Here is a 23,613-nt window from a genome sequence, read left to right as displayed (position 1 = left end):
TTTTGCAGTATTTTTTGAGGGGGGACATTGAACATTCCCAGAGAATGCTACCTGCGCAACTCACTTGCTACTCTGATTATCTGTGATGCAACACATCATGCGCTGCAAAATGTTCCTGAACTGGGCCTATATGTCCATAGTGTCTTTGTTTAGAGGCCACAGAGTAGCCATCTTCGATCTGTACTACGAAGATACACTAAGCACAATATAATTACTTGATGGCAGCCCAGTGTGATGTTCACTGGACAGCCAACTTGGAATCATGCTGTACACTGCAGTGTTTAATTTATTTTATTTTTTTATTTAAATTCGGAACACGCACTTGCCATGTTGGTACGGGCTGTATTTTTTCTAGTATTCTTTTAATTTCTTTTGTATATGCTTGTTAAGTTCATGTACTTCATTGTGAATGGGCAAATGAGTGTCGGTGGATGAGTAGATGCATAAGTGCAAGTGCAAGGATGAATGATGGAGAAATATTCAAGATAAGTTGAGTCTTTAAACTCACCCGAGACTGGGGCACCTTCAGTTTCATGCTAGACCTGCTGTTTGGGGGTTGGGGGGGGGATATACTGCACCACCTATTAAGCTAGGTGATAGAACAAATAACCGGTAAGATTTTGGCCAAGCTACACTGGACTCAATTTTTACTTTAGATCTTTACTTTCTGACTATTTGCCCCCCCATACCCTAAATCAGGAGGGGAGAGAGAAGCACTTCACTCAGCTTCCCATTGTAACATCACTAATCAAAGGAGAGTGAACCACATTTATTCAACTGGATCTCCAAGAGGATTGTCTCGTAGACCCTCAACCACGCCTTCACAACTGATGGTGTATGTCATCACCTTAGGTGTGATATGCTCAATAGTATCCTCATCGGGTCTAATCACTTGAGTGTCCGGTTTTTGGTTGTTGACCATCCTGTCTCACTTTTTTCCTGGTTTGAATTTTCCTGTGTTTTTATCTTACGGTGACTTTTATTCTCTTGTCCATAGGAGGACTGACTTCAGGTTTGTTATTGTTCCCTGCATCAGAGGACTGGGCTGTTTGGATCGTAGGTGCACCCATACTGCATGAGATAGTAGGCAGTGCCTACTGCCAATCAACAGGCTATTGAGAGACTGCTTATCGCAATAAATCGAGTGATATACAGATATAATGCCTTTTACCTGTGTTCCTGGGGGAAGTGATGTAGGACGTGCAATGTAATGTGTATGGAGCCTGTGAGCTGAGGAATGGGCATACTGAATGTAGCATAGAATCGTGGTTCCCTTTGTGTATATGAAGCCAATTTTGGCTTTATGTCCTTGTAGGAGCCACTGCAACAGGTTTCAAAAACCCTACAGTAGATTGGCTTATTTTTGTACTGGGGCTGACTTGCTACTGCAGAGATGTGTAGCAAATTACAAGTCACATGATTAAGCATTAGACTTCATCCCCTTACAGACTTCCTAAAATTTACAGAGGATCTGTTGATATATGTCCTAGATGCTCATAGCCCACTTTTATTATATGGTGTAGGGGTGTGTGGTAATGCAGGCATATTGGAGTGAGATACTGGATATATCGAGAATATCTCCGGGCAGGAAATCCTTTTGATGCCATTGCAGTGTTTGTTTGGCCAGTTCACTAAGCTTAATTCTCTAAACAAAAAAGTAGTTTAATAAATCTGGCACTCATAGTTGTTAAAAGGAATATAGCAATGAACTGTGTAGCACACACAACACCAGGGGCTGTAAAATGGATGCAGGATTTAATGAAATGGCCACGAGCAGAAATATCCGCTTTATTGGTCAACAATAGAAGTGCTACACCCATGCTTACAGATGTATTGGACAACACATAAAAGCGTTGGAGGCAAAGTCTGATATTTGTCCACAATGAGGATAAAGATGAAAATGGTGTTGTTGTTTGTTTATTTTACTGTTGTTCTTTTTGTCTTAACATCCATATTACTTGATGTAAATACAAGCTGAACTATGGTGTGAGGTGCATGGAGCACAGTTGATCAAAAAGGGAGCGGGTGATATGTTTACAGTTTTTCTAGACTGTTATAACACGTGTTCTCCTTACAGTGCAATCAAGGGTTGTGGCATTCGAGACTATCCTGGCAATGAGTCTTCCTGTAAATCTTTTGATACCTGTTGAAAACCTAGTAAAAATCTAATTAAAAAAAGCCATAAGAATGAATCGTCTCAGCCGGATTCAAACTTCCATAGTTATTAAAACCAGTACACTAAATATTTAGAGTACTGATTTAAGCTCAAAGATACAGTTGCATTTGTGGTGTGCACTATAAAAGTGCTCAACTATTACAATGATCTTTTCTGGTCCTCTTATTACCCTTTATAGCTTGTGATTGTCCCCACGCCCTAGATTAACCTTACTCTTACTTCTAGCAGGAGACCTTTGATCTAAAACAAATGTGACCGATAGGTAGAATTTCCTGTCCTAGACCACTCCTAATTCCACCACCCTGAAAGCAGGCTCAACCCAAATAATATGTTAATTGAGACTTTTTTAAACTGCATATCAAGTCTGCCTGAGAGAGCAGAGACTTTGCCTGTATTATTCATCCAATAACTCTGACCATGTGTCATATAGGGCACATTGTAGAGAAAAATCCAACTTCAAGGTTGGTTGCTACGTCTTGAGCTAGCTTTGCTGATGGGCACCTGACCGCATCCTTCTGATCCTTACCATTGAGAAGATATGATTAGCCATCTGCATTCATATAGTCCTATAGCCCGCTTTAGTGGGATCTACCAGCCATTATTGGCCCGCTCCAACATTAACGGTCAGAGCCGAAGGCAAGAGTCTTTACCAAGGTAGCGGACCTTTAGTGGTCGGTAGAGCCCACTACAGAGGGTTCTATGGCTATTAGAACATTCTGCCCATAGTGGTCAGAATGTTCAAATTTGTAAAACAAAGGCTTCATGGAGCCCAAGGCAGTTGAGATCCCCTCAGGCTCTGTGTGGCCTTTGTTACTTCTATTGCTGTGGGCAAGCATTGGAATGTTGATGCTCAGGGCTTCTATCAGCTATAAGGAACCCGGAGCACTCCATTGTTTTCAATGGAGCTCTTAACAGACCAATATTCTAATCGGCATTCAAAGACAAGAGTAAGCTGAGCAGCGCGAGCCAGGAAAAATCAAACTACTGTCTCCAACTTTAAAGCTGGCCCCAGTGTCTCAGACCAGCCTGCCTGATTCCAGCCCAGATCCTGCTGATCCGCAACATTGCAGAGAGGTTGCCCATAACCTGTTGTTATCAGCATTTGAAAGTGAAGTACATGGAGCCGTGCCCACTAGTAACAATACACACCCTTACTTAAACAGAAATGTTTTGGTAGCAGGTTTCTTGGTTGCTGCAGTTATAGTATTTTGCCATTCAATTCTGCCTTTTAGGAGAGAAGTCCTTACTCTCTTGTAGTATTGTATAAGATTGTGAGGATTAGAAAGGGAATGCCTCCTTGTTTATTAAATGGCCTGAGATATGTTTTTTCTTTCCTTAACTAGCACAATCCCACTACTATTTTCTAATTATATTTGACAACATAGATGTTTTGCATGTGCAATACTGTCTATGTAGGCAGTCAGTAATGATTGTTATTTTCTTTCTTCCAACATATAGTTGGAAGTTGGAGAGCGCTAATATTTGATAGATATCTAGCCACAGATTTCTTAGCTCCGAATCCTCCCCAGGTACCAGACTGGATCTGGAATTTTGTTCAGCAGTACCTCTGCGCATCAGTAGAGGGCGTTGAGGAACTCCGCAGTGACGTCAGCCCCAGATTGCGATGCCAACAGAGTCCATATAAGCCTCATCCCACACCTGCTGATATTTTCTTCTTTTCCAGCTAACATGGAGCCGCACTGCAGTCCCCCCCCCCCCACCCCCTCAGCCTTTTTTCTGCCTACTTGGCGTTTTTTCGTCGGCTGAGGTTGTCAATGTCCTCTGGGTTCAAGCCTTGTGAGTCCTGTGGACGACAGATGTCTGCCATGGACCTCACACAATTTGCATGTGGTGCCTGGGTGAGCACCATGACTCCGAAGCGTGTGACTCCTGTTGCCAGCTCTGACCAAAAGCGCTCAGGAAACCTTGCATGAAGCTCCTTGCAGCGTGTATTTCACAGTCATCAAAGTCTTGTCGTTGTCTTTGGCCTCCTACGCCCTCTATGGAGCGTCTGTGCGTCTGTTAGGAGCTGTCCCGCTGGATCGTCGTTCTTCGACGTCCAGAGGTTTGGTTCGGCGGTTAAAGTTTGCTGCACTGCCCACCTTCCTTGCCTACCTCTGGTCCCCACTCTTCTGTTGAAGGGTCAGTGCATGGGCACCCCGCATCTCCCAGCTATCCTGGGTCCAGGGAATCTTTGACCCAGATGAGACGTTATTCTCAAACTCTTCATTCTATTCTTGGATCGTCACCTCCTTATGGAGTGACCTCAGACCCCATGGAAGTAAGTGCATGAGGTCATGCCTGTGACGCTGCCAGTTAGTCTCCCCGGGCTTCGGTCGGTTTCCTGTGTGTAACATCTTTGCTTCACCAGTTCATAGCCCATCGAGGCTCCCACCTATGGCTCATGCTTCTCGGCTGTCCAGTCGGTAGTCTGTATCGAACTCTTGTCTGCTGGCCTCCATAGTGGTGCATCGCCTTCTTGACGTCGATCAGCTTCAGTTATAACGCCGGATGCAGCACTGATGGAGCGGACTTTCTCAGACTCCCTTCCTCTGGTTTTTCCTTCTGAGGACAGTGTGTCCCCCCCAGTTCAGAGATGGATCCACACCCTTTACAGTCTGACTGGTTACTTGACTTTGGTGACGCCAGTGGGTTGAAATATTCCTTAGCCTCTCGTCTCCTACTGGTTTTGTCTACAAAGGTGAGTTCAGCTCTGGCAGACTTCCTCAATTGAGTTTTGGTTGTACTTTCTGTGAAATTTTCAACTGACCCTTTACTTGGCATTCTACATTCTGGCAGTCTAATGTTGAACCTCTGCTTTCCTACAGTGACTTGTCTTTTTCATATCCTACTGGGTGCTTTGGGCTAAACCTGTAGCACGACCCTGTGGATCTCTCTATTTCTCACAGGCATTGCCCGGCCCTTGGGGGATCTCTCCTGTCTCCTTAGACATCCTTCTACTAGAAGCTTTATAGTTCAGGCTGCTTTGGCCACCAAAAATATAGATTTTCTTCCTCCTGTCCGTCTGGAAAGAGGCCATGAAATTTGATGCTTGTAGTAGGCGTATTCTCTTCTTCTAGCGCTGCTTTGCGCACTCTGAACACTTCTTGTGTCCTCACCCGCTTCTCCCACGCCTTGTGTGACTCAGTGAAACACCTCCTGTCCTCCCTACTGTAGGCAGCTCAGAAAGCTCTTGTTACCCTGCTATGTGATCGTCAACAAGCTGCCACTCTTTTAGCATCCACTGCGGTATGGATATAACTGATTCTGTTGGTCGGGCTATGGCCTCTTCTATAGCTTTATATTGGTGTGCTTGGTTGCGTACTTCCAGGTTTTTGAAGCCTGTGCAAACTACTTTAAATGACATGCCTTTTGATAGCGCCATCCCTTTTTGGCGTACATGCAGACTCAGCCTTATGCCGGTTCAGAGATGGTCATGGTGGTGTGGAGTCTAACTATTCATTGTACTAAGGTTGAAGGGGCAGTTTTTTTCTTGCCTGTTTTGACTCTTGCCCGCCTACATAGGGCGGAGCACTCTCTCCCTTCCAGGGTTGCCTCCGGTGTGGTGGACCTGCTTTCTCCAGATGCTTTTCTTCTCACTTATGCTGTCAAGGACAGGTTTATTTCCAGCCATCTGGAACACATCTTGCTGTGCCGTCTCGTGGGAGTCCTTTCTTAAGGCTTCTTTCTGCCATTTGATTTTTCCTACCTGAATGCTACCTGTCTATACACCTAGAATCCCTTGTAGGGACTCTTGTTTTTCTTTTCTCTGCCCCCTCAACATGGGCGACACTGGCACTGCAGACAGACATGCTCTTGGCCTGGTTTTCTTCTGTTCTGATCTTCGATCATCTGCGGTGTGTACCTGCTCTTTGTTCTGTTTTACTCTGTGAGACGCATGGATTTTTTCCTACTCATAGAAAGTACCAGGAATCCCCCCCTAAGCCCGCTGCCCTTATATCGGCATCTGGTTTCTTCTGTGCCCCCCCCTTCCCTCCATGATTGTTCTCCTGATGCTCTTTATCTTCTGCAGTCTTGTGTTCCCCTTGGCGGTTGTCTTCTTCTCTTTCATAGTGGACTTTCCACATGCTATTTATTATTTACTTCTCCTGCTACCGCCTGCTGGCATTCTTCCTCCGTAGGTGCCCTTGGTTCTTGGACGGTTGCCCTTGTTCTCCTGTAGTGGGTGATGCCTTCCTCTTTCTGCTCTGAGGCATTGTGTTGCTGTTTCCCAGCTTTGTCTTTCTGTCTCCAACTCAGTTACTCTTGTCACCTCTTCTTTTAGGATGTATTATCTCTGTCCTTCCTTGCTTACCTCTGTTCTTGTATCAATCAATCAATCTACTTATAAATCGCACTACTTACCCGTGAGGGTCTCAAGGCGCTGATGGGAGGGGTGCTGCTACTGCTCGAAGAGCCAGGTCTTGAGGAGTCTTCTGAAGGCGATCAGGTCTTGGGTCTGCTGCAGGTGGGTAGGGAGGGTGTCCCAGGTCTTGGCGGCGAGAAAGGAGAACGCTCTGCCGCCGGAGGTTGCTCGAAGGATGCCGGGGACAGCGGCGAGGGCGAGGCTGGTGGCGCGGAGCTGCCGGGTAGGGGTGTAGAAGCTGAGTCTGCTAATAAGGTAGGGTGGTCTGGTGTTGTAGAGTGCTTTGTGAGCGTGAGTGAGAAGCTTGAAGGTGATCCTCTTGTCGACAGGGAGCCAGTGTGGTCTTTCAGGTGGGGGGTAATATGCGGCTGCGGCGGGAGATGTTGAGGATCAGTCGGGCGGAGGCATTTTGGATGTGTTGTAGTCGTCGTAGGTGTTTGGCCCGAATTCCTGCATAGAGTGTGTTGCCGTAGTACAGCCTGCCACTGACGAGGGCCTGGGTCACTGTTCTTGTTTCGGTGAGGATCCACTTGTAGATCCTGCGGAGCATGCGGAGGGTGTTGTAGCAGGAGGAGGAGACGGCATTGACCTGTTTCGACATGGAGAGGGAGGTGTCGAGAATGAATCCTAGGTTGCATACGTGGTCGGTGTGTGTCGGTGCCGGTCCCAGCATGGTCGGCCACCAGGAATCGTACCAGGCGGAGGAGGTTGGTCTGAGGAAGAGGACCTCCGTCTTGTCAGAGTTCAACTTTAGGCGGCTGCTCCTCATCCAATCTGCGACGGCCTTCATTCCCTCGTGGAGGTTGGTTTTGGCAGTGAGTGGGTCCTTGGTGAGGGAGAGGATGAGCTGGGTGTAGTCGGCGTAGGAGATGATATTAAGGTCGTGTTGGCGGGCCACTTGTGCGAGGGGGGCCATGTAGATGTTAATCAGTGTCGGGCTGAGGGATGAGCCCTGGGGTACTCCGCAGATGATGTCCGTGGCTTTGGAACGGAAGGGTGGGAGGCGGACGCTTTGGGTTCTGCCAGAGAGGAAGGACGTGGTCTGTTCTGTAGTTTCGTCTGAATCCGAACTGGCATGGGTCTAAGATGTTGTTGTCCTTGAGGTGGTGGGCCAGTTGCGTGTTGATGATTTTCTCGATGACCTTCGCCAGAAACTGAAGCAGGGAGATCGGCCGGAAGTTCTTGAGATCCTTGGGGTCTTCTTTGGGCTTCTTGAGGTTGAGGAGGGCGCTGATGTCGGCGTGCTTCCAGCTTTCCTGGAATGTAGCTGTCTCGAAGGAGATGTAGATGACCTTCCGTAGTTGGGGTGCGATGGCTGTGTCTGCTTTGTTGAATACGTGGTGTGGGCAGGGGTCTGATGGTGAGCCTGAGTGGATGGAGTTCATGACCTTGCGTGTCTCGTCGTTGTTGGCGTTGGTCCAGGAGGTTGGTGCGGGTGGTGTTCGCAGGGGGGTGGGGTCTGGCGTGGTCGGGGTAGAGTTGGTGTTGAAGCTGTCGTGAATGTCCGCGATCTTGCGGTGAAAGAAGGTGGCTAGCGAGTCGCACAGTTTTTGTGATGGTGGGATGTCGTTGGCGTTGGCGCTTGGGTTGGAGAGTTCCTCCACGATGCTGAAGAGCTCTTTGCTGTCGTGTGCGTTGTTATCTAGGCGTGTTTTGAAGGAAAGTCTCTTGGCTAGTCTGATGAGGTGGTGATGTCTGCGGGTGGCGTCCTTGTGCGCTGCGTGGCTGTCCGGTGTATGGTCGTGGAGCCATTTCTTCTCCAGATTCTGGCATGCATGTTTGTAGGTCTGGAGCTTTTCGGTGAACCAGGTGGCTTTCTTGCTGGTGCGGCTGTTGGAGGGTTTCTTGAGCGGGCGAGGGTGTTGCCGCAGTCGTTGATCCACTGTCTGAGGTTGTGGCGGCGTCTGGGTTGGTGGGACTGATGGGTGGGTTCTGGGCGAGGGTGATCGTCATCTGGTCTGCGGTGACTTTGTTCCAGCAGCGGCGTGGTAGCTGTTGGGTGAGGTGGTGCGTGGTGGGTTTCTTGAAGGTGAAATGGATGCAGCGGTGGTCCATCCAGTGGAGTTCGGTGTGTCGTAAATATTTAATTTACCATCGTAATTTCTATGCAGGTAAGTACTTAATCAATAATAACTCAATCGGAAAGAAAGAAACAGAGCCCGTGGTGTTAGAGTTCTTAGGGGTTTTATTCCTCAAAAAGGAATGGTCATGACCTGGATATCATGTTCCTGCAACCACACGGGGTTCAGGAAGGGATAGAGCAATATTTTATTGACAATACATAGCTTATATACTTAATTTACACCATAGAAAGCAATATAGTAGGCGTAACAGCTGAGAGAAAACAAGATAACAGCATCCACGTGTTACTAGTACGTAATCAGAAGGCGTGAACTAGGCGTGAACTAGAGGTGTGTGCTAGAAACGTCACAGGTAGGTGTCACATGGGGGTGGCACTAAACGGAAATGTTGCAATGTCAGCAGAAATCGGAGGCTTGGATGCGCGCGCAGCTGCATGACGTGTGATTGACGTGAAACTGGAGGGTGCAGGGGACTTGACATTTACACTAGCGGAAAGAGACAGAAGTCTGACATGTCAGATCAACTTGTACTTCTATCATATCTAATATCTGATGTTTGGGAACCATATTATCTGAACGGAAAAGGTCTCTGGGGCAGAAGCTATTCTATACTGACTGTGAGTGCGTGTATAAGCGCCTGAGTGTCTGCATGAGAAGCGTGGGGGCATGGGCCTTCCATGGGAGCATGGTAACAGAGGCTATGAATTACTTGCACGGAGACAGGCCGGCCCTTTGGCTCTGCAGCTGGGGAATGTTTACTTAAACTAGTAGGCAGGAATGTATTTTCGAGGAGCGGAGCAGATAATTCGAAGGTTGTAGTCAGTCTTGGCAGGCAGCAGGCTGAGCTAAGCGCGGTGGGCCGCGCTGGAAGTAAGTCAGAGTTCACGGGTACAGGGGCAACCTGGGCTGAGGCTTTCAGAGTCAGAAGCCAGGAAAGGCTCGATGGCAGAAATTCGGGGCCTACTTTGCCAGAGCTGAAAAACGTGTAAAGTACACTACAAAAAGACGTTGGCATAGCATACTTAGGAACGGACTATTCAACCCATTCAGGGTGGGTCTGAAAGAGGACATGTTAACGTTGGACGCAAATGTATTTGCGTCTTCATAGCTGGCACAGGAGGGAAGTTACATGCACTTTAAGCTGGTACATGGAGACGGTGGGGTACACGCTAGGGAACACAACTTGACCAAAAATTTATATTTCCTCATTCCCTCCTTGTTCCCTACGGACCCTTCATGATATATCGACACTCATGAATCGATCAGTTTGTTCTTGTAATATCATTTGCTCTTCTTTCTTTCTTTCACGTCTTAAAAGAAAACTGGAATGTTCAATGCATGATGTGGCACACAGTCCACAAATCGCTGGCCCACACTGTAAGCACAGGCAGCAACTGAATACTAGGACTAGGCCAATGCCTAGGAAGGATAGGATCTTCCATCCCCAAGCGGTTAACGTTGTCCAGAACCAACCGGACCAAGTCCAGGTGCCTGGATTCTGATGTATCAGATTGGCAATTTTATGAAGACGTGTAATAGCTTTGTATACAGATGGCGCGTTTTCTGGAATGAAAACACAGCAACTTGACCCGATGACCTTACAGGCTCCACCTCTATCTGCCAAGATGACGTCAATAACAAGACGATTCTGAAGGACAACAACCCGCATGGCGGACTGCTCTTCGGTTAAGTTACCTAGGGCGGAGGCAGTTTCATTCACTACTGCTTCAAGGGTTCTAGTTAATCTGCGTATTAGTTTACTATTTTGGACAGGACCTAAAAAGAAAAAGAATCCTTTATTAAAATCGGTGTATTGTTCCCATGCCGTTTCTGTGTAGTCGACAAGCGGGAGATCTCTTCTGAGTCTACTCTTTACTAGATTTGTATTTCTGTGATAATCAGGAGGAGCTAGAAAAACAGGTGGCAGAAGGAATGCAATATAACAAGTACCATCCCAATCTGGAGGTAAGCGCGTGTATGCGGTATGACCATAAACAAAATAAGAATGACGGATAGCTTTAAAGGACGATTTACCATGATCACTGAATTTGACCACAGTAGTACATTTACTATGACCTAAGTGTACTGAACCTTTCTTTCTGACACACAATTCACCAGTGACTGGTAATACTGACATAGCAGGCAGAACTGGTGCAGCTTCGGATTCAACAGTAAGAATCATAAGGTTTATTGTGTAATTACCTAATCCATACACTTCGTTTTCTAGATCAGTTCCTATTCTAGTGGGGAGTCCCTCCTTATCAGGGTAACAGACATCGAGCAGAACTAAGTTCAAGTTTCCCCAAACCCAGCTCCCTTCGAAAACAGCAATATCAGGATCTAAGGAATTAATTATTTTAAACCATGCACCACAGGAGCCATTGTGAGTGAACGGGTACGGAAAGAGGGGCAGAGCTCCCTTGTAATTCTGGTAGGGAGGGAGTCGGCCACATATCCAGCAGTTTGTAGCATTATTAGTCTGATGGGAATGATGTAACATACTAATGAATGTGTTGTTGCGCAGCGCAAGTCTGTAAGAAAGTTCATGTGGAGGTAACTCACTAAAAGAATGTTCAGCAGAAACATTGTAAGCAGATTGTTCATGCTTGAAAATAGGACAATAGATAGGAAGTAGTACACTTGCAACAATAATCAGAAGACTTAGAAAAAACATGATTAACAATGTCACTATACAGTGACTACGCAGTGATTTGCAGTATGTACGTTTCTTGAATTGTCTCTCTCTCTATCTCGATCTAGGGGATACATGTCAGAAACTATTTAACCGATTCACCTAGGAGAGGACTTAAACAATTAAACTGTCTGACTTGCTAGATCGGAGCTTTAATCGGTACTCTTCTTGGGGAGTTTTCTCTCGGTCAGAAACTTTAAAGTCACTGGGCTCGATACAGTCTTTGGAAGGGGTGGACGAGCCTGGGTCTAGTTTCAGTTCATTGCATAGTTTGATATGGCTCGTGTGGATCCACCCCTTTCTGCCCTCCACTTTCACCGCTGTCCTCGTAGTAAGTAGAACGGTCTTCGGCGCTTTCCAGCGGGGCTCCAGCGGACTTTTCCTGTCAAAGTTCCTTATTAACACCAGATCGCCAGGACGGACATCATGCGGCTTTACATCAGTGTTGTCAGGGAAGGCTGCGGCAACCTGTGAACGACATGATTGGAGTGCAGACATCAAGGAGGCAAGGTAATCTGTCAACATATTGCAATCAACATCAGTAATTTTCTTAGGGATGGGCGTCCCCCACATATTTGGTGGTCTTCCAAAGACCACTTCGTACGGGGATAGTCCTGATCTCGAATGGGCAACCATTCTCATATAGAACAGTGCAACGGGCAGGGCGACTATCCAGTCGACCCCTTTCTCTTGACATATTTTACCAAGGCGGGTCTTTAATGTCTGATTATGCCTCTCTACAAGGCCTGCGGCTTCGGGATGTCGGACACAATGGAATTTCCATTGATATCCTAGCAGCAAGGAAACTTGCTTCATTAATTCGGATGAGAATGGCTGGCCGTTATCTGAGTACACGACACGAGGCATGCCGTACCGTGGGAAGAATTCACGAACCAGCTGCTTGGCAGTGGTCGGAGCAGTATAATCTGGGACTGGATATGCTTCGGTCCAACGGGAAAGTGCACAAACAACTACGAGGACATACTTGAATCCTCGACAACGGTCCATCTGGATATAATCCATCTGGAGGACTTCAAAAGGGTGATCGGGAGGATGAAATCCACCTTGCTCTACAGGGACGCTTTTACCTGGATTGAACTGACAACAGATCATGCAGGTACGCACTTTCTGTTTTGCTGCTGCTCGTAAGTGTTTGTTGCTCCAAAGATTTTGTAAACTGTCTAACATCGCTTTCTCTCCTAGATGTGCTGGACTATGTGCTGTATTGATTATGACTTGAACCATAGAGTCAGGGAGAAACCATGTAGATTTTCCCTTCGTCATCCAACCTTGATCTGTCTGGATCCCTCGTAGTTCAATCCATCTCTTTATTTCATCTGAGGTAGCATGTGTCTGAATATCTATTACATCTAATGTCGGATCCCTGACTGTCATACAATTTGTCGGTCCTATTGTCTTTGTCATGTCAGTTGTCTGAGTGTGAGTCAATGCTGTATGTTTTGCTGTCTGGTCTGCCAGGCCGTTACCCTGGGAAACAGAATCTGTAACTTTAGTATGTGCTTTACACTTCATGACGGATATGCCTGAAGGCAGATGTATTGCTTCTAACAGTGCTTGAATGAGGGGACCGTGTTGTATCTTGGCACCATGAGAGGTCAAGAAACCTCGTTCTTGCCATAACATTCCGAAGTCGTGTACAACTCCGAACGCATAACGAAAATCAGTGTATATGTTGACATTTCTGTTCTTGGCTAGTATACAGGCTCGGGTCAGAGCGATGAGCTCTGCTGCTTGAGCGGACAGTGTGTCAATACGATGTGTTTCTTTAACTTCGGTTTCAGTGGTCACTGCATATGCGGCCACTAATTCTCCTGTACTTGTTCTCATACATGAACCATCCACATAAAGTGTCAGGTCTGGATTTGTCAGTGGAACATCTGTTAAGTCTCGTCGAGGCTTTGTTACTGCATTAATGATCTCTATACAATCATGCGGAGCTGGATCTGTCATAATTGAAGGTAACAGTGTTGCGGGGTTCAGAATGCTGCAGCGTCTGATTTCTATGTGTGGCTGGAATAGCGTTAATTCGTAACCTGTCAGTCGTGCTATAGTTAAGTGCTGAGTCTGGGTTCTGTTTAAAAGAACCTCTACAGAATGTGGAACTTGTACTGTTAACTGATGGCCTAAAACAATTGAGTCGCTCTGTCTGATTGCTAGTGCTGTTGCTGCTACAGACTTTAAGCACGCAGGGAGTGCCTGGGCTACTGAATCCAATGTACTTGAAAAATAAGCGCAAGGCTTATGTGAACCTGCTTGATCTTGGGTGAGGACAGACAACGCTGTACCATCACGTTCTGTAACAAAAAGTGTAAACGGTTTACTGTAACATGGTGTCGCTAAAACTGGTGCTCGACATAAAGCTTTCTTTAATTCCTCAAAGGCTTGTGTGTGTTCCTGAGTCCAAGGGAGGACAGTCGAAGTCGCTGCCTCCTGTGTCGTTAACTGGATGAGTGGTTTGGCTAAAAATGCATATTGAGGAATCCATTGTCTGCAGTACGAGGTGAGGCCTATAAAGGCCCGCACTTCCTTTTGTGTCTGGGGTTGTGGCATATGTACAATTAACTGAATGCGATCGGGAGTGAGCTGTCTCCCCACTTTGGACAGCAAGTGACCCAAGTACACAACTTGCTGAACACAGAATTGTAGCTTCGAAGGAGACACCTTGTGTCCCTTGTCGGCCAGAAAATGTAAAACTGTCAGTGATGCTTGTTCACATTCGGGCTCACTTCGTGCGGTGATCAGCAGATCATCGACGTATTGCAGTAAAGCGGTGTTAACTGGCATTTGAATACAATCTAGTTGTCTTTTCAGTGCTTGACTATAGATGCTGGGGCTTTCTGTGAATCCTTGAGGTGCGCGGGAAAATTTGAAACTTCGTCCATTTAAACTGAATCCGAAGAGATATTGGCTCTCTGGATCAATAGGTACACTAAAGAAAGCGTTTTTGAGGTCAATTACAGTGAAGAACGTTGCTTCAGAATCAATAGTAGTCAATAGGGAAGAGATATCAGGGACCACAGGGTACTGTGGTACAATGCATTTATTCAGCTCTCGCAGATCAATCACCAGCCGATATACTGGCGGTGCATTGGGGTCAGTACGTTTAAGAATTGGAATGATGGGTGAATTACAGATATTGGAGTCGGTCTCTACGACCACTCCTTGGGCAATGAGCTCTTCAATGATTTCCAGTAAAGCCACTACAGCATCGGGTGGTAACTTGTATTGTCTGATTCGTGGTAATACAACTCCTGTCTTGAGTGTAACACGGTATGGTGTGATATGCATACAACCTACATCAGTTGGGCCTTTTGCCCACAAGTGATCTGGTACATTTTTCAATCTGACGTCAAACTCCCGTAAAACGTAATGACCCTTGAAATCCCGTAGAAAGAGTCTAACTCCCTCCGGGGAACAGCAAATTATGGCTCCTAGAGCCTTCAACGTTTTTATTCCTAACAGATTTTCTGGACATGATTTCGTAAGTAACAAGTCTGTAACACGTGATAATGGACCCACAGCCAGGGGGACAGGTTCTGATACTTCATTTACAATGGGCTGTCCTGAAAAACCAAGGGAAACATTCTGTGAGCCTGAGAGGGGTGCCCCTGGGACTTCATCATGGCTTATTGTGGTGCGGCTTGCCCCTGTGTCAATTAAAAACTTTCTGTCTTTTCCCAGTACTTGACTGTGTACATAAGGACCTTCTTGATCTACGGGAATTTCAATAAGAGGCAAACCCAACTCCCTCTCCAGGCTGTTTCATGCGTATCGTTGGTAATCGGGGTAAGCAGCTTGGGCATACTGGTACATTTGCTGGGAAACTTGTTGGGTCGCGGCAATGGGCTGTGATACCGCTACTGTCTGTGCTGTATGAGATGAAGCATGCATAGGCTGCGTGTTTTGCATGGGCTGTACGTTCTGTGAGGTCTGTGGCTGGGCCTGATCTTGTCTTGGTGGATGTGGTCTCTCTTTAGTTTTACCTGTTGATATGTTATGTTTCAGAACTGGACATTCATGTACGTAGTGACCTGGCTGCTTGCAATAGTTGCATGTCCCTTTAACGGGAGCTGCGGTGTGACCTGTCTGGGTCGTACCCTTTCTGTGGCCGTCGGTTGGGACCGACTGGGCTACTAACATTTTCATTTTCGTGTCTTTCATACGTTTCTGTTCCTGATCCTGTTCTTCTCTAATTCTGTTCTGATGGTATTGTAACATTTGTAACATCTGTGATGGCGTATTTGCTTGCCATGTACTCTCAACCTTGTATACACGGTTTTTGACTGCTAACAGGGAATTCTCGACTAACTTTGATACAAAAAGATGCGGGTACGACTCGCTACTTGGCTTAAGACCGCTATTAATAATAAAACATTTCTCGAATCTTGAATAGAAGTCACTAGTATCTTCATCTGGTTTCTGTTTACATGCTGAGATTGCATCCCAGTCTTCCTTTCTTGTTGTCAATAATCTTGGCAGAACCTGTACTATCAAACCTGGTAATGCTTTAGTTTTCTCCCCAAGGCCTACCCCTGGGACACGTGTGTTCTCTTCGTCTTCTATTTCTGCCCATACAATCTTTTTCTCTCCCACCTCCCATTCCTTTTCCTTGAGTTTCTCGTAGATGCCCGTGGGCAACAGTACTTTTAACATTTTCATGATATCTTCATATGTGTAATCCCCCATCAGTAACATGTCTTTAAGTTCTCTGTGAAAACCTGCAGGGTCTTTATCATGGCACGGGACTAGTTTCTTCATTTCTAACAATTCTAACTTGGTCAGAGGCGTGTGTACATACACACGTTTCAAGGTATGATCCTCACCCATAACTGGATGTACTTCTCGTAAGGGGTTCTGACTTTCAATGCCATTCAGACGTTCCATATGATACATTTTTCTTTCTGGAGGCGGAGCAGGAACATATTCGGAGCTTACGAAAGTGTCATATCTATGTCGTTGTTCTAGAATTATTTGTATTAACTTGGTATTTAGACCTCTCCATCTATCCATGAGTAGTGCTTCTAATGTTTCGTGTAAGGGACCTGGATCGGAATGTTTGTTTCTGTATTTCGTGAGGAGGTGCTGCATCATGTATACACCTGCTAATTTCTGCTCGTCTGGGGAAAGGTTCAAGAATGTCTGTGCTACGGTGTCATCATTGTATATATCCGGATTGTCAGTCCATAATATGGCTGACCGGGCTAGTTCTTGTTCATCCATAGAATTGAGTACATGGTACCCTATTCGGTCTCGAAGTCTTTTATCAGTCTCCTGGAACTGATGTTCAGGAGAATTCGGGTTTGTTAAGGCAGAGAGAAAAACTCTCTTGCTTTCTGGACGAATACCTTTCCTAAGGTAAGTTCCCTTACCTACATACGCTATAGTATCTGTAGTCTTTTCTGGTTCTTCAAGTTCTTCTTCCCCCTCGGAGGAAGCCCTTTCTTTCTCTTCTTTGTGTATGTCTATCACTGTCTTTCTAATTTTCTTGTACATACTGGATATGCAAGTCCCCTTGTCGTGTTTTCCTTCAGATATATTTTGACCCCACTTGTTGAGTGCATCTAATTCACCCTGATCTGTCTCAGGCCTGTCTCGTTCTCTTATTAGGCAATTTATAAAAAAACGTAGCATCTGTCCTTGAACGTCAACTTTCTGATGCTCCATGGCATCCTTAATACTATCAGGGTCTTTCCCAGTCTGAACAAACTGATATATTCTATCTAGGCGCTCCTTCATTCCTGCAAATAACAGCAGGAAATCAGTAGCAGATCGTAACCGTAATGATGCCATCATCATTCTATCATCTTTGCCGGGTACTGGATCATATCTGCAAACTGTAAGTTGTCCTTTGAGTATGTCGAGACGGGGTGACTTGAACGTGAAAGGACTCTGCAAGTCCCCGAGCTGTAACCTGCGCGTTAATGGCGGGGTGTGGAGACCCCCGGTCACACCCCCTGAGGCGGAAGCTTGGACATTATCTCTCTGTGGAGTCTGTATCTGAACTTGAATTTGTCTTTTAGTAGGGTCAGGTAGACGTGGTTTCAGTAAATCAACTTTAGGTGCGGGAAGTGGTGGAGGTGGAGGAATGGTTGATCGGACGGGAAAACCTGGTTGCAGTTGTGGCCGAATTTGGTCTGGAGGCGGATTGACACCCCCGTCCCCGTCAGTAGGCGGGGCGCGAACAGGCAGATTGGTGTAAGCGGGTGCTACATCCTCTAGATAGGAATTCAGGAATATGTCTTTAGTGGTCCTGTGAGTTACTTTAGTTGGAACCAATGGTGGCGGCAGATTGTTCGGTATTTCTGAAATGGCCTCAGGCGAACCCTCGGCCACGAGATACATACCGTTTACGAGATTGTTTCGTGCACGGTCTACTTGCTCTGTTTTCACTCGGATCCCTTCAGTAACTAATTCGTTTTCTTGGGCTTTATCTGATTCTTTAAGTCTGTCTTCTCTACGTAGTGCTTTTTCAGCACGCTTATGTGATTCCTTACGCCAAAACTCTATGGCGTCTTTCTGAGATTGTCTGGCTTTCTTTTTCCATAATGCTTCCTCTACCTTCATGATGCACTCGGCATCCCATGTTCCCGTAACAGGCCATCTGTGTCTCTCGTCTAGATGTTTAGTATAGTCGGCCCATAAATCTAGATACAATATGGCATCTAAGCCATGCTTATGGTACATAAAATTTCCTGGAGTGTCCCTAGGGGGGATAGGAATTTCTTCCTCTAGTATCCCTTTCCTAGTTCCTATCTGCTTTTAACTTGTTGAAAAACGGCATTTTGTTTACTTAGTACTGAATGCTCAATCCTTGCTACTTAATACTGGATACAGCTAGTTATACAAGAACACAATAATACACATTAAAAACAGTCACACTCATACCACGACATTAATCACATGAAAAGACATTTGAGACATATATCACTACCCCCTATACCGGATGTACTGCTAAACAGCACAGATACACTGCTAGGAACAGTGCAAAAACTTGAAATAACGGATGTACTGCTAAACAGTACAGATACACTGTCTAAAAACAGTGCAGACCGGACTTGTGTACCCAAACCCGTCTAGATACGTCCCAGCAATGGTACTCACCGGGAAGCACGGAAACAGAAGGCCTCGGAAAACTCGACTGGACTGGACTCGACTCGACACGTGGATACTTCGGAAAACTTCGGAAAACTGGTGGGCCTCTTGACACCTCGGACCTTGCTTCTTTCGGCTAGGCTCTGGTCGGGATCCTCCGCACTCCTCACCGCCTCGTCTGGGTACTGATCGCAGTCTTCGTCACCTCCGTGGGCCAGAGGGAGATACAGGAAATCCTGCCGGTACGCGTAGTTTCCTTCTAACTGATGGCAGGGGACAGAGCTTGCAACGCACCAACCGGCGCGTGAGGTGGGGGAGGGGCCCCTATTCGGGCGCCAAAATGTCGTAAATATTTAATTTACCATCGTAATTTCTATGCAGTTAAGTACTTAATCAATAATAACTCAATCGGAAAGAAAGAAACAGAGCCCGTGGTGTTAGAGTTCTTAGGGGTTTTATTCCTCAAAAAGGAATGGTCATGACCTGGATATCATGTTCCTGCAACCACACGGGGTTCAGGAAGGGATAGAGCAATATTTTATTGACAATACATAGCTTATATACTTAATTTACACCATAGAAAGCAATATAGTAGGCGTAACAGCTGAGAGAAAACAAGATAACAGCATCCACGTGTTACTAGTACGTAATCAGAAGGCGTGAACTAGGCGTGAACTAGAGGTGTGTGCTAGAAACGTCACAGGTAGGTGTCACATGGGGGTGGCACTAAACGGAAATGTTGCAATGTCAGCAGAAATCGGAGGCTTGGATGCGCGCGCAGCTGCATGACGTGTGATTGACGTGAAACTGGAGGGTGCAGGGGACTTGACATTTACACTAGCGGAAAGAGACAGAAGTCTGACATGTCAGATCAACTTGTACTTCTATCATATCTAATATCTGATGTTTGGGAACCATATTATCTGAACGGAAAAGGTCTCTGGGGCAGAAGCTATTCTATACTGACTGTGAGTGCGTGTATAAGCGCCTGAGTGTCTGCATGAGAAGCGTGGGGGCATGGGCCTTCCATGGGAGCATGGTAACAGAGGCTATGAATTACTTGCACGGAGACAGGCCGGCCCTTTGGCTCTGCAGCTGGGGAATGTTTACTTAAACTAGTAGGCAGGAATGTATTTTCGAGGAGCGGAGCAGATAATTTGAAGGTTGTAGTCAGTCTTGGCAGGCAGCAGGCTGAGCTAAGCGCGGTGGGCCGCGCTGGAAGTAAGTCAGAGTTCACGGGTACAGGGGCAACCTGGGCTGAGGCTTTCAGAGTCAGAAGCCAGGAAAGGCTCGATGGCAGAAATTCGGGGCCTACTTTGCCAGAGCTGAAAAACGTGTAAAGTACACTACAAAAAGACGTTGGCATAGCATACTTAGGAACGGACTATTCAACCCATTCAGGGTGGGTCTGAAAGAGGACATGTTAACGTTGGACGCAAATGTATTTGCGTCTTCATAGCTGGCACAGGAGGGAAGTTACATGCACTTTAAGCTGGTACATGGAGACGGTGGGGTACACGCTAGGGAACACAACTTGACCAAAAATGTATATTTCCTCAGGTGGTGTGGTTGAAGGCGACATGAGTGCTCGTGGAGAATACGGGGTCAAGCGTGTGGCCTGCGGCGTGAGTGGGTGTGGTGACGAGTTGTCTGAGGCAGAGGTTGGCGAGGTTGTCGATAAGTGTGGTGGAGTTTGCGTCGTTGTTGTTCTCGAGATGGAAAATCAGGTCCCAGAGGAGGATGTAGTCCGTGGAGGCGAGTGCATGTGTGTTGGCGTGGTCGGCAATGTGGTCGCTGGACTGTGTCCGGGGACCAAGGGGTCTGAAGACCAGTGTTCCTCTGAGGGTGGTGTTAGGGTCCGTGTGGATCTGGAAGTGCAGGTGTTCGGCGGTGTTGAGGGTGTTGTCTGCGTGGGTGGAGACCTGGAGGGTAGATTTGTGGACTATGGCTATTCCTCCTCCGATTCCGTTGGTGCGATCCCTGCGGGTGATCTTGTAGCCATCCGGGATGGCTATGGGGATGTCGGCTGCCGAGGAGTCGTTCCACCAGGACTTGGTCAGGAAGGCGGCGTCCGGGGCAGAGGTGTCGAGCAGGTCCCAGAGCTCGATGGCGTGTTTGGGTGCGGAGCGGGTGTTGAGGAGTATGCAGCAAAGGTGGGTGGGTCTGGTCTTTGAAGGTTTGGTGGCTCTGTTGCAGGTGAAGCTTCAGGTGCGGCAGGAGAAAGGTCTGTGGGTGTGTTTCGGGGTGGCCTGGAAGCAGCGGTGATCTCTGTCAACGTTGAGTGTGTGGTTGGTGCTGGCATCGTAGCGGAGTCTGGTGTTGCGGCGTCTGCGGGGTCCAGGGGTTCTTGCGCTGGGCGCAGTCCAGGCGTGGATGGGCGCAGACGGGCTTGCCTCTGGCGAGCCAGCGGCGCGGCCGCTAGGGGAGATGGGAGGGAGGGGATGTGGGGGCGGGGCCGCAGGGAACGCAGCGGCGGGAACGGCGAGGGACACAGAAAGGAAAAGGGGGTGGGGCACAGGGAACGCAGTGGCGGTACGACGGCGAAGAGGGAACAGAAGGCAAAATGGGCAAAAGAGCACAGGGACAATACAGTGAGCAGACAAGAAATACAGAGATACAGTAAGAACAATAAACACACTGAGCACACTAAACAGAAAACCAAAGCAGGTATACCAAGGTGGCGATCGGAAGCACAGCTGTTCAGGGGTCTCGAACACCCTTCAGCAGAGGTAGTAGGGAACGGGCGCAGTCCAGTGGAGCTGCGCGGCATGGGGGCGACCTGCCTGCCAGGGGCAGGGTCATGGGTCGCTCTCACTGTCGTGCAGCGGCCGCCATAAGTAGGGAAGGTGGGAGGGAGGGTCAGCTGGGTGGCGGACGGCGAATGGGTGAGGGGGCGGGGCCGCAGGGAACGCAGCGGCGGGAACTGTGAGGGACACCGAAGGGAAAAGGGGCGGGCCGCAGGGGAGGCAGCGGCGGGACGACGGCGAAGAGGGAACAGAAGGCAAAATGGGCAAAAGAGCACAGGGACAATACAGTGAGCAGACAAGAAATACAGACATACAGCAAGAACAATAAACACACTGAGCACACTAAACAGAAAACCAAAGCAGGTAGTACCAAGGTGGCGATCGGAAGCACAGCTGTTCAGGGGGCTCGAACACGCTTCGGCAGAGGCAGTATGGAACGGGCGCAGTCAGGTGGAGCAGCCCGGCGTAGGGAGCGACCTGCTTGCCAAAGACAGGGTCAAGGGTTGCTCCTGTATGACTTGTGTGTCTACAGGAATTTCTACGTTTTTAATATGCATGTATATACCTATCTCTTGAATGTTCTCTTGTAGATGTCTTTTACTTCAGGTATATACATGTGTGTGTTTTGCACATATGGTCACCTGGTCTACTTACAGTGTACGTAGCTGCATTTGAACTACACCCTTGGTGACCTGGTTCAGTCTTCTTGATTGTACTTATCTGTTTCCTTCCCTCTCTTCAATGAGCGTCTCAGTTACATTATTTCGGAGGATTCCTTATACATCTATGAAGGTTCTCAGTATAAGAGATGTTTCTTTTTTCCGTTAATGTCTTTCTAAAGATACTCTTACCATTTATTTTTCTCAATCAAGTTATGATTGGCGGTCCCTTTTTTCAGAAATCTGTTTCTCCGGATAGTTTCCTTAGTCAGTGGGTGCTCTTTATGCGTTGTATGATTTTGCTGCGGCTGAGCATGCAATGTATGCTCCTTCCATTGGTTTTGAGCCTGGACACTATGGACTATTGTCCGTGGTCCCTTTGCATTCCCCTATCGTAGGTTGAATACCCACTTTGGGGCTGCCTCTTTACTGGGTCTTTACTGTGTTTACTATGGCCCTGTAGCTTTCTACTCCCTGCTGGCTTCCCGTAGTCTTTCTTGGGGTTCAGTACTTTGGTTTGCATCTTGCATTAACTATCATCTTTAGGATGGTGTGGTCCTCAACTATCTTTTGGACCAGCTTCTTCTATATGGGGATCTTTGGTGAGGTCATTTCGCAAACTCTCCTCTTGGGTATCTGATTTAAAACTAAGGAATCTGCAGCTAGATGCCTCTATCAGATGGAAAAGTTACTTACCTTCAGTAACGCCCTTCTCTTGTAGAGACAGGATATAGCCACTGATTCCCTATCAACCCATCCATCCACACTCTGCAAACTGAGGGCCCTCTGGTCTCCTAGATTCCCTCTTTGCTCCATACTGCAATTCTTTTAATCTGCACCTTTTTGGCACACTGTTTCCTGAGACAGTCTCTCTAAGTGGCTCTGCGTTGTTGGCGTGGAAAGGGTCACAAAAGAAACTGACATCCGCGCATTGGGGGAGGACTTATATGGATTCCATTGACGTCGCATTCAGGAGTCTGAAGCGCCGAGATACTGCTCACAAAATTTCATGATCTGTCCTCGTGCCTGGGGAGGATTCTAAGATCAGGAATCTGCAGCTAGGTACTGTCTCTACCCGATAAGGCGTTACCCAAGGTAAGTAACTTCTCTAACTAGAAATATTGAATGTTAAACTGCCTTTGTATCCTACCAGGATCCATAAATAAAATAACTGCCAGATCTTGTACATTGACTAAACCCTGCCCACTTACAAATCTGAATGGGGAATTGTTCAGTTTTGTGTGGTAAATAACTTGTGTTGTATTTGGGGATTCAGTAGTGCTTAATGTTATTTTATGTAATGTCCTGTTTTCCCCTCCTCCCAGATGCTAGTTCTGATGACTTGAGCAAGGTGGAGCAGACTGGCATCGAGTATGGTTCCTTCAACAGGTCTGACAAGTCTGACCAGCTGGCGAGGTCAGACAAACCACCAAAACGCACTAGCAGTGCCTTCACCAGCCTGGCCCCAGTGTACATTCTCAAAAATGTAATCGTGCAAGAGGTAGGAGTAACATCATTACCCACTTATGTCGTCTGCCTGTTTAGTGGTTGTTGAGTGTGTCTACAAGATTTCTGGTAAAGGGCTGGACCATACTAAGTGTCTGCAAAGAGAGACCTAGTGTGTATGCAGAGACAAAAGGTGGTGTGTTGTCAGAAAGGTTGGGGTGGCAGTGGTTGCCACTCTCCTAAGCAAGACTCCAAGAAAAAAGCTGAAGACTAGTGTGCTGTATTACCATTCATAGAAATTGTAAATGTGTTGAGCACCTAGTTCACAAAGAA

The 23,613-nt window shown here is 47.0% G+C and overlaps 1 protein-coding gene across 1 annotated transcript in view; it reads left to right on the top strand.

Annotated features, from left to right (window-relative positions):
• The window catches only part of LOC147692067 (CLOCK-interacting pacemaker-like), a 203,358-nt gene that overhangs the window by 155,590 nt on the left and 24,155 nt on the right, over positions 1–23,613 (top strand). Inside the window, exon 3 of the mRNA XM_086938369.1 lies at positions 23,160–23,335. Coding sequence (XP_086794495.1) covers positions 23,160–23,335 — 176 coding nt within the window. The remainder of the gene's footprint in view (positions 1–23,159; positions 23,336–23,613) is intronic.

The sequence above is a fragment of the Lissotriton vulgaris genome, chromosome 9 (genome assembly GCF_964263255.1).
Source record: "Lissotriton vulgaris chromosome 9, aLisVul1.2, whole genome shotgun sequence".
NCBI lineage: Eukaryota > Metazoa > Chordata > Amphibia > Caudata > Salamandridae > Lissotriton > Lissotriton vulgaris.
This window is presented reverse-complemented; position numbering and strand designations above follow the sequence as displayed.